Below are 12,137 nucleotides of genomic sequence, written 5' to 3' on the forward strand. Positions count from 1 at the left end.
TCAGATTCAGCAACTGGAGTTGCCCTTGAATGGGTTTTAAAACACAGAAAGCCATTGCTTAAGATTATTCCTCCAAAAGCAGACCAACAGATGTTGTTTCTAGTACATCAAAAACTATGGAGCAAATGGCAATTTAAAAACTTGTTTTAAAATCAACTGGAAGCTGTCAAAAAAACCATTACAGATCTAAAGTTACGTATTTCCAAATTACTTGCACATCTCTACAGGAACCAAGCAGAATCCTCCAGGTTTGGAAACACAACCTACTTCTATCAAAGAAAAACTTCCTGAACTCTAGTATTGATGAAAGTCATCAGCTTGAAATTTTTGACTACTTTTTTTTTCATAAGGTGCTGTCTGTCCATCTAAATACTTCCTATAACTTCTATTTGTACTTCAGATTTCTAGCATCTTAAGTTCTTTTGCATTTTAGTAAAGTTCTGTAATTGCTGCTGATTTTTCTTTTCTGTTTGGAAACACTTAAACACAATAATGAGCTTGTCATATTGCTAGATCCAGGATGATTGTAAAACTTCCAATTACAAAGGAATTCCTACAAATTCCTTTAAACACTACCACTAATACTTGTGAAACCCCTTGTTACCGGGTGTCTCTAGAGATGCGGCCCGTTAGCCCCTCGCTAACAGCCACTGGACTCAGTAGTGAGAAAACCACCTTTCCCAAACTCCGTTAAGTCTAGGGTCAGCATGACTTGGGTCCCACCAAAACCAGGAAGTTGGGATATATCGACCACCCGAACCCCGATCTGTGTGAATACTGTGTAAATATGGCCCCCATGCAATTAGCCATCGGCAAGAAATGACAGGTCGTACACGGCATACAATTTTAAAGAAAGCATATTTACAAATTTCAGCTTTATCGAACAGTTAGTAGGAAAAAGAAAATATAAAAGGGGCCCATAATAGTTAACCCAGTCCAAATGTGCACTTAAGTTGGCGCACATCTTGAAGTAGTCTTTAACTCACGCACTGGACCCACAGTCTGTGTGGAAGCACACTCCACCGTTCGAATGTCACTCGAAACCCCATCTCGATTAAACGGGCTCCCCCCATGGGAGCAATGGCCCTTCCTCCTTGAAGCCATTCATCTGCAAAAAGCACCTTATGCAACAGGGATGGCGTCCTCAGTCATCTTCCCTCCTGTCTTCTCCCAGCTCTAGCCAAAAAGACCTCTACCCACGCCAGTGTCCATCACAAAACCTCTCCGTCCATGTACTCTAGAACCTTCTCCCAACCTGAATGGCTGACACAATATTCTTAAGTTGAACAATATAATCCTTATCATTAGCTCAAACCCAAACATGCAAAACTGACTGCTCTTACAGAACTGCTAAAGCAAAATACCTACAGCATAGCATTACACTTGTTTTATGCTTTTTAAAGGAGAATTACTAATCAGTTGAGCACATCTTACACATGACCATATCAGACCTTTTTAACCCTAATAGATTCAACTCAACCATCTGTTCAATGAAAATAACCCTTCAATTATTTCACATACCTTCAGAAAAAATATATCCTCTCCTACATGGTCTCTTTTAGCATATCAACAAACTGGGCCTAACATTGCTATGCCAAAAAGAACTAATCACCATTATATGCTCTCTGCTGTGGCAGAGATACACAAATAGGAAAATGGCTGTCATTCTAATTATTTTTACTTTCTCATTCATAACAACAAGCTCCATGTCATTTCTTACAACCAATCCGTAAAATGAAGGCAACACACATCAAAGTTGCTGGTGAACGCAGCAGGACAGGCAGCATCTGTAGGAAGAGGTACAGTCGACGTTTCAGGCCGAGACCCTTCATCAGGACTAACTGAAGGAAGAGTGAGTAAGGGATTTGAAAGCTGGAGGGGGAGGGGGAGATGCAAAATGAAAGGAGAAGACGGGGGGGGGGGATAGAGCCGAGAGCTGGACAGGTGATAGGCAAAAGGGATACGAGAGGATCATGGGACAGGAGGTCCGGGAAGAAAGACTGGGGGGGCGGAGGGGGGGACCCAGAGGATGGGCAAGAGGTATATTCAGAGGGACAGAGGGAGAAAAAGGAGACTGAGAGAAAGAATGTGTGCATAAAAATAAGTAACAGATGGGGTACGAGGGGGAGGTGGGGCCTTAGCGGAAGTTAGAGAAGTCGATGTTCATGCCATCAGGTTGGAGGCTACCCAGACGGAATATAAGGTGTTGTTCCTCCAACCTGAGTGTGGCTTCATCTTTACAGTAGAGGAGGCCGTGGATAGACATGTCAGAATGGGAATGGGATGTGGAATTAAAATGTGTGGCCACTGGGAGATCCTGCTTTCTCTGGCGGACAGAGCGTAGATGTTCAGCAAAGCGGTCTCCCAGTCTGCGTCGGGTCTCGCCAATATATAAAAGGCCACATCGGGAGCACCGGACGCAGTATATCACCCCAGTCGACTCACAGGTGAAGTGTTGCCTCACCTGGAAGGACTGTTTGGGACCCTGAATGGTGGTAAGGGAGGAAGTGTAAGGGCATGTGTAGCACTTGTTCCGCTTACACGGATAAGTGCCAGGAGGGAGATCAGTGGGGAGGGATGGGAGGGACAAATGGACAAGGGAGTTGCGTAGGGAGCGATCCCTGCGGAATGCAGAGGGGGGGAGGGAAAGATGTGCTTAGTGGTGGGATCCCGTTGGAGGTGGCGGAAGTTACGGAGAATAATATGTTGGACCCGGAGGCTGGTGGGGTGGTAGGTGAGGACCAGGGGAACCCTATTCCTAGTGGGGTGGCGGGAGGATGGAGTGAGAGCAGATGTACGTGAAATGGGGGAGATGCGTTTAAGAGCAGAGTTGATAGTGGAGGAAGGGAAGCCCCTTTCTTTAAAAAAGGAAGACATCTCCCTTGTCCTAGAATGAAAAGCCTCATCCTGAGAGCAGATGCGGCGGAGACGGAGGAATTGCAAGAAGGGGATGGCGTTTTTGCAAGAGACAGGGTGAGAAGGGGAATAGTCCAGATAGCTGTGAGAGTCAGTAGGCTTATAGCAGACATCAGTGGATAAGCTGTCTCCAGAGACAGAGACAGAGACAGAAAAAGCAGAAAAAGAGAAAGCAGGATCTCCCAGTGGCCACACATTTTAATTCCACATCCCATTCCCATTCTGACATGTCTATCCACGGCCTCCTCTACTGTAAAGATGAAGCCACACTCAGGTTGGAGGAACAACACCTTATATTCCGTCTGGGTAGCCTCCAACCTGATGGCATGAACATCAACTTCTCTAACTTCCACCTCCCCCTCGTACCCCATCTGTTACTTATTTTTATGCACACATTCTTTCTCTCACTCTCCTTTTTCTCCCTCTGTCCCTCTGAATATACCTCTTGCCCATCCTCTGGGTCCCCCCGCCCTTGTCTTTCTTCCCGGACCTCCTGTTCCATGATCCTCTCGTATCCCTTTTGCCTATCACCTGTCCAGCTCTTAGCTCTATCCCTCCCCCTCCTGTCTTCTCCTATCATTTTGGATCTCCCCCTCCCCCTCCAATTTTCATATCTCTTACTCACTCTTCCTTCAGTTAGTCCTGACGAAGGGTCTCGGCCTGAAACGTCGACTGCACCTCTTCCTACAGATGCTGTCTGGCCTGCTGCGTTCACCAGCAACTTTGATGTGTGTTGCTTGAATTTCCAGCATCTGCAGAATTCCTGTTGTTTACGTAAAATGAAGGGGTGTATTTGGGTGAATACAGCAGGGATCATCAACTGGCTTGAAATCTAATAGGTTTCTTTTGCATAATTTAATATTTTGCTCAAATATATTCAAATAAGACAAAATCTGCAAGACTATAGGATAAAGCAAAATGCAAAAAATATCAGCAAAGGGTTCTAAATGACATTTCTTCACACGGGCCTCCTACTTGCCTGTTTTTGGATTAGTTCTTGTCCTTTAGCTGGAAGCATGTGGACAAGGTTCAACTGTGGTGAGACTGATCGGCGAAATGGGTAAATGTCTCGTACATAGGTCTGCAAAATCAAAACCATCCATACCGTTAAAAGCAGGTTAATCTAACAAGCAAACACACTGCTTGGTGAGGGATTGATTCCAGAAATATAGACTCAGTCTCTTCGTATGTGCCTCCCTCAGCTGGATCATTGTTGAACAGCATCAACTTCACATTTTTTAATTTTTAGCTTAAATGCTGAGAAATTACTAAATTCTCAAAGGAGCAATTTATTCGATGAGACATTAAAATAGAACTGGCTCCCCAGTTAGCTTAGCTGCTGAATTAGTCAAATTAGAGCTTCCTGTGTTCTGGCCAAAAAAACTAAGTGAACTAAGTTCATTAGCCCTGCATTATTTTATTTTGTGAAAAGCACACAAAAACACAAAAATACATCCATTTGTAACTGGAAGGAATTTGGTTTAACAGCCATTATGAGGTATTTGACAGAAATAGGTTGTGGCATTGTGTGTGAAGATGATTAAAGAGGGATCCTGATGAGCTGGGTAAGTGGTCTGCGGAACAGCAAATAGAGTTAGATTTGGGTAAGTGTGGGGTGTTGCATTTTGGGAAAGCAAATGGGGATAAGACTTCTATAGTGAACAGCAGAGGCCTAGAGAGTGTGGTAGAAAAGAAGGCCTTAGGAGTACAAGTATATTGTTCCCCAAAAGTGGCATCACAGGTAGATAGCTTCAGGCATACTAACCTTCATTAGTTAGTGTGTTGAGTATAGAGTTCAGAATGTTATGTTTCAGTTGTACAAAACGTTGGTGAGGTCACGCTTGGAAAGTTGTGTTCAGCTTTAGTCAGTGTGTTAAAGTAAAGAAGCCATTAAGTTAAAGTGAGTGCAGAAGAGATTTATAAGGATGTTGCTGAAACTTGAGGCATGAGTTACAGAGGGAGGTTGAGCAGGTTTGGACATTTTTCACTGGAGCATAGGAGAACAAGAAGCGTATAAAATTGTGAGGGACATCAATCGGGAAAATGTGCACAGTCTGTTTCCAGGGAATGGGGAATCAAGAACTAGAGGATATAGGTATAAAGTGAGAGGGGAGTGTGACAAGAGTCCTTGACGAGGATGGCCCAGGTCCAAATGCTAGAGTATCAGAGGGAAGAATCAAGACACGGATTCAAACTGGATCGAGAATCTGAGCACAAAACAAAACACAACACTAAACAAAATCACAAGTAGGCTTACAATTGAGCACCGAACCTCAGTTCAGGAGCTTCTTAACTCTCAATCCTTGGCACCCAAAACATGAAAAGGCCGACATTCATCAAAGGTAGACATTCATCGTTGGGCTTTACCATCGTAATTTCAGCAAGCTGCAGGTGTGATACATCAGCTTTCCAGCCAGAAATTTCAGCTTGGATGGTAAATGAAAGCCAAAGATGAGTCTAAGAGGTTGGGGAAGCGGGAGGGCAAGACACAGGTGCAGCTGGTGCATTTAGCACAGGATAGCAGCTGTGAGTTGTCAGTGAATGCTGACACAATGGAGAAGGGTGGAGCAATATTCCTGCTTCTCACAGTTCCATATTATTTACTAATTCATTCATCACATACTGGCTTTCCTGGTGTTCCATCACTGTATCTTCCAATGTCAATGTTAGGAGTAGCCAGTGATCAAAAGTGTAACCAGACCAGCACTTATGTAGAAGCAGGGCAGAGGCTGGATATTTTGCAGTGAGTGGCTTTCTAATATATTGTAAGCATCCTGAAAGGCAAATAATTTGATTATTCATCAAGTTGCTTTCCTGTTTTCCAGTCCTTCCTTTGTATAATAACCAGCAGAACATTAGAAATTTGCTAAGTAAAATAGATCAATCTTACTTTAGCATAGTGTATCAGGTTCCAGCGTTTATCCATCAAAAAGTAATGGTTTGACTGAGCTTCAGGAATATTAAAAAACTCCAAACATTCCTGGAAGAAAATAATGTGATAAGTCCAACAATTACAACACAAATGAACCAAAAGAACAGCAAATAAGAGTAAATTTCTTTGTTGATTAGAACACATTGTCACGTTAATTTGAATCATGTATAAGACAAGACATCACAGGAGGTTGTCATTAGTACCCACTCCACAATCAGTGATAAACTACTATAACTCATTTTTCATTAAAACTCAGTATTCATTAATTTGGCATTCAAATTACCCAAATTTGGTATTTAATAGTTACTAGATGATTGTTTTCTACCAATACATTTGAGTCACATGGAATGGTCCCAACATCACTAAACAATATTTGCCATCTGAAGATTCAGTTCTGTAAAACATGCTCACTTCTGTTGGAATAGTTATTGAAGCTAGCCACAGACTATGACAGTAATGTGCGTATCCCATTGATGTCAAATGCCACACTGATCATGGTAATCCGAAGTTTAAAAAAATTATAAGAGAAAAACTTGGACAGTTTAAAATCAAAGTTCTTAGTTTTCACAGACAGAACAGAGAGTTTAAAAGCAGCACACAAACAGGAGGCTCCATGAGGCTGAAAACATTGCAGGAGACAGAAACTCTAAGCATTTCAACACAAGAGGATGAAAGTTTATTGACTTTAGGAACAGTCTGGGAGATAGAAACTCATTGAGTTTAAAGAAAGATTGAGCTGGTGGGGGCTCCAAGAGAGATATCATAGAAAGCAGGTGGGCGATGAGATGGTGAATATCAAACTATTTTCTTCTTTAGACTAAGGCATTGATATAAACTAGAATCAGGAATTACAGCATGCAATATTAAATTTAGTAAATTAGAGAATGTAGCCAATTTAAGTATAACTATAAATAATAATTGAAGAAAGACCAATTAAATAAGACCTTTCTAAGACACAGGAGGGCAGACTGTGAGTCTCGATTACAGAAATTTACAGATACTGATAATTATCCTGAGTAATGGTGTCTGTGGTAAATGTCTCTAGCCCAGTTATTGACTGCAATTTGAATTGGGAACATTCTGACGCTTAAGGGTCAAGCTGTTTCTACCCACTAGTTGCAAGGAAAGCATGCCCAAGATGGGCAAACCGTGACCCTTATAGAGTCAGATAGAAAAGTTTACGAGAAGCTGAAGAAGTTTTTAAAAACAGTTCTTGCAGGTTTGAGGCACTTAGCATCTTTGAATAAAGAAGATAAATTGCAAAGTGGACAGACTTATTGGAGACCAAAGTACAATGGTTCAGAAACTTGTCGAAAGGGTAAAGGGCAGGATAGTAATCTGGTAGTAATAGGGCACTCTAACATTAGGGACACAGTTAGCATTCTCTGCAGCCAAGGACAACGATGCTTTGCCTTTCCATGAAGTTGATATGAGATATCTCTCAGTAGCTGAAGAACAGTTTTGAAAGGCAGGGAATAAATACAGTTGTTGTGACCCACGCTGAAACAAATAATATAGGTAGGAAAATGAATGAGGCTAAAGGGATGTCATCAATTAGGATCTAAACTTCAAAAAAAATAGCAGAGGTAATAATTTGATGTAGAGGGGCATCTCAATATCTCAGCAATAGTCACCACAAAATAACATGCTTTTAAGATGATGATTGAAAAAAATACAAGTTTGACAAAAGGCAATATTGAATAGCTAAAAAAAAACTTCAGAAATGAAGGTTGAGGGGTCACCAAACTTTAACATTATAAAGGATGGATGCAGGGAGTATGTTTCCACTTATCTGGAAATGGTTAACTAGTGGGCATTATTATAAGATAGTCAGCTCAAAATCCAAATAGTTATTTAGAAAAAAAATATTCAATGCATGATAAGAATATGGAAGGCTCCATCCAGAAATGGTTGAAGCAAACAGCAAAGATGCATTTAGATGGAAGCTAAACAAGCACAATTGAGATTTTCTCAATTGAGAAGTTAGAAGACTTGGATGAGAAAGGCAAGAAGCTAGTATGGGCCAGACTGGCTCGATGGTCCATTATTATGCCATATAGTCTATGTAATAATGACTTAATACCTGAAATCCTCCTCACGTCATCCTCTAATATTTTCATCAAAACCAAAGCTCAATTTTGAATTACCATAACAAAATTTTTGCACAGTTTTACTGCATTCAATTCAATTGTACTCACCAAAATGCAAATTCTGCAAAATTGAATAATGTCAGCAGTGAGATCTTTGGTCAAATAATGTGGGTCTTAACTATAATTTTCCGTCCATTAAAATATATGATAGTGTTTAAAATTTTAAAGCTAGGATCATAATTTTGTGTGCTTATGTATTATAAACACAAAAAGTAAAAAAAAAGCAAAAAGAGTAACTGCTGTAACTAAACATCTAATGGGAAAGGAATGAATACTTGATAAATATTGACATAAATTGAACACATAACATTAAAAGTAAATAACTAAGAGGTATAAACCGAAAGGGAATCAATGTATAAAAAACACAAAAAGATAGAGCAAACTTACAACATACATGAATGTAAATACCATATATTAGTATCAGGCACTTTTAATGCAACAAAAACACATTAGAAATGAAGTATTCACTATATAGTACTTAATATAACAACCATACAGTATGATAAATCCAATGATCAAAAAGAATGTAAATTCTTTATTGAAATAATATCTCCTCACCTTTAGAACAGCTTCAAATTGTGTATCTTCATGCACAGGAAGTTGTGTCGGAATATCACATTCATTCTGTCCATGAACAACCAAAGTCTTTGTGCCTGGTGTAACAAAAAGCCCAACATCGACATAAATTCTTTGCTATAAAGATTAAGCAATTAATTAGCAACTGCCTTATTACAAAAAGATAAACTTCAGTGCCATATAATGATCTTTTTTCTATTAGCAGCAAGGGGTCAGATTTGGTTAGTGGAGACACATGCAGATTTGTATTTCAGACAGAAGCTGGTTGGGTATCTGAAATAACTTGCAGAAGTATAGAAGTGATTGGGGAAGTGGAGCTAATAGGATTGCTCATAAACAGAGCTAGTACAAACTTGAAAAGCCAAAATTGCATGTATTTGTGGAAAAAGTATGTGAATCTTTGCTTTCAGAAACTGGTGTGTACCCCTTGTACAGCAATTACTTCAACCAGACATTTCCTGTAACTGTTGATCAATCCTGCACATCGGCTTGGAGGGATTTTAGGCTATTTCTCCTTACAAAACTGTTTCAACTCTGGGATGTTGGTGGGCTTCCGTGCATGAACTGCTTGCTTCAGGTCCTTTCAAAACATTTCTATAGGATTAAGGTCAGAACTTTGACTCAACCATTCCAAAACACGGATTTTCTTCTTTTAAAACAATTCTGTTGTTGATTTACTTTTGTCTTTCGAATCATTGTCTTATTGCATTATCCAATTTCTATTAAGCTTCTGTTAACAGACTGCAACCCTGATATTCTCCTGTAAAATGTCTTGATACAATTTCGAATTCATTAGTCCCTCAATGATTGTGAGCTGTCCAGGCCCTGAGGCAGCAAAGCAGCCTCAAATCATGATGCTCCTTCCATCATGCTTCACAGTTGGGATGAGCCGCAGCACCCTTTTCCCTCCAGACATAGCAATGTGCACTTCTGCCAAAAAGTTCAACTTCTGTCTCATCTTTCCACACAACTTTGTCCCAGAGGCACTGCAGAACATCCAGGTGATCTTTTGCAAACTTTTTACTTTATGCTTTATTGTCGCCAAACAATTGATACTAGAGCATACAATCATCACAGCGATATTTGATTCTGCTTTTCGTGCTCCCTAGAGTACAAATCGACAGTAAATATTAAAAATTTAAATTATAAATCATAAATAGAAAATAGAAAAGGGAAAGTAAGATAGTGCAAAAAAACCGAGAGGCAGGTCCGGATATTTGGAGGGTACGGCCCAGATCCGGGTCAGGATCCATTCAGCAGTCTTATCACAGTTGGAAAGAAGCTGTTCCCAAATCTGGTTGTATGAGTCTTCAAGCTCCTGAGCCTTCTCCCGGAGGGAAGAAGGACGAAAGTGTGTTGGCTGGGTGGGTCGTGTCCTTGATTATCCTGGCAGCACTGCTCCGACAGCGTGCGGTGTAAAGTGAGTCCAAGGATGGAAGGTTGGTTTGTGTGATGTGCTGAGCTCAGTACTGTTACTACTCTCCCTAGGAATGGGTACCCTGCAAAGATCACACAAACTAGAGATGTGCAGCAATGCTTTCTTTGGAAAGTAGTGGTTTCCTCCATGGTGTCCTTCCCCGAACACCATTTTTGTTAGACACATGAACAGAGACTTTAGTAAGTTCTAGAGATTTCTGCAGGTCTTTAGCAGTTACCCTTGGGTTCTTTTTCATCTCCCTCAGCATTGCACCTTGTGCTCTTGGTGTGATCTTTGCAGGATGCCTACCCCTAGGGAGTAGCAACAGTACTGAATTTGTTTCCTTACTGTAGACAATTTCCCCTACTGTGGACTGATGAACACTCAGGTCTTTAGAAATGCTATTGTAACCTTTACCAGCTTCATGCATCTCTACAATTCTTCTTCTAAGGTCCTCTGAAAGTTGTTTTGATCAAGGCCTAGTGTATATAAACAGACCTTTCTTGAGAAGAGCAGGCTATGTCAGTAACCTGACTTTTTATGTCTTTTTTATAGGGCAGGGCACCTCTACAACCCATACCTCCAATCTCATCTCATTGATTGGAAAACATGACTCCAAATAGCTTTCGTAGAAGGCAATACCCCAGAGGTTCACATACTTTTTTCCAACACATACATGTAATAGTAGGTCATTTTTCTCAATAAATAAATGAGCAAGTATAATGTTTTTTTGTGTGTTATGCATTTAATTGGGTTCTCTTTATTTAGTTTTTGGACATGCAAAGATCTGATCATATTTTTGTCATATTTATGCAGAAATAAAGAAAATTCTGCAGGGTTCCAACTTTCTAGCACCACTGTATGTGAATGGATATCCTATTTGGTTAAATATTACTCCTCTAAAATCCTTAGGGATGTTTTCCTGTGTTAACAACACTTCAAGCTGATGAACAAGGGCCGCCATTTATTTACAGTCCCACAAGTGGATTACGGGATATTCATCTTTCAGCAGTTAATTATATTACTGTACTGCTGTTGGGATCAACAGCTTGTTCCGTTGAGAACACACATGCTTCAGCTGGACCTAATATGGATAGGATATGCAGGACACATGGGGATACTGAGGAGACACTCAGCTCATGTTCAAGTTCAAATTCAGTTTACTGTCATTCATCTGGACTCATGTATACCACCAAATGACACAACACTCCTCCAGACTACGGTGCACTACACAGTACAATATAACTCACACACAACACATAAAGTATTAAGACCACAAATAATAAAGTACATATACGACACAAGCTAAAAAGGAAACAGTATAATGCCACTGGTGTTTCATACATGATGAGACCTGGGAGGTGGTAGGGAGGTCAATAGTTTTACAGCTTGAGGGAAGAAGCTATTTCTCACCCTAACCATTCTGGTCCTAATGCTGTGATACCTCCTGCCTGATGGTAGGGGGTCAAAGAGATTGTTGGACGGATGGGAGGGATCATTGACCATGCTAAGGGCTCTGTGTACACAGCACTCCTAATAAATATCTCTAACAAGTGGAAGAGATCCTTTCAGCAGACCTTGCAATCCATTGTGGTACGTGTTCAGATGCCTTGACATTCCCATACCATGTGGTGATGCAGCAGGTCAGGATGCTCTCGATAGTTCTCCTGTAAAAATGGGAGAAGAGGGATCCTCATGCCTCAATATCCTTAGGAAGTGAAGATGCTGTTGGAGTTTCTTGACCAAAGTGTAGGTGTTGGAGTCATTTGTAATATGGTCTCCCAGAAACTTGGTGCTCCTAATTCTCTGAATGCAGGCGCTGTGCATGTGCAGTGATGAGTGGCCAACACCTTCCTAAAAATCTAAAATCATCTCTGTGGTCTAACCAATATTGAGGCTCAATCTGTTGTGCTTGCACCATTCCACCAGTGTGTGTCTCTCGCTCCCCTCAGTACACTGTCTCATTGTCGTCGTTGAGCGAACTTGATGAATGGGTTTGAACTTGATCTAGCAATGCAGTCACATGTCACCAGTGTGAACAGCAGCGGCTGAACATCTAGCCCCAGGGAGACACGCGTTTTCCAATGAAGCAGCCGCAGATCTTTACACCATTACTCTAACACTGAACTTCTGCTATGAGGGACCC

General features: G+C 40.9%; 1 protein-coding gene across 8 annotated transcripts in view; it reads right to left on the reverse strand.

Moving 5' to 3' along the window:
• The window catches only part of LOC134348442 (protein unc-80 homolog), a 238,655-nt gene that overhangs the window by 55,948 nt on the left and 170,570 nt on the right, over positions 1 to 12,137 (reverse strand). For all 8 annotated transcript variants that reach the window (XM_063051833.1, XM_063051834.1, XM_063051828.1 and 5 more), the window contains 3 exons: positions 8,557 to 8,651; positions 5,807 to 5,896; positions 3,896 to 3,997 (listed from right to left, as the gene is read on the reverse strand). In XM_063051833.1, the coding sequence (XP_062907903.1) occupies positions 3,896 to 3,997; positions 5,807 to 5,896; positions 8,557 to 8,651 (287 nt within the window). The remainder of the gene's footprint in view (positions 1 to 3,895; positions 3,998 to 5,806; positions 5,897 to 8,556; positions 8,652 to 12,137) is intronic.

Source organism: Mobula hypostoma, chromosome 6, assembly GCF_963921235.1.
Source record: "Mobula hypostoma chromosome 6, sMobHyp1.1, whole genome shotgun sequence".
In the NCBI taxonomy this organism is placed as follows: domain Eukaryota; kingdom Metazoa; phylum Chordata; class Chondrichthyes; order Myliobatiformes; family Myliobatidae; genus Mobula; species Mobula hypostoma.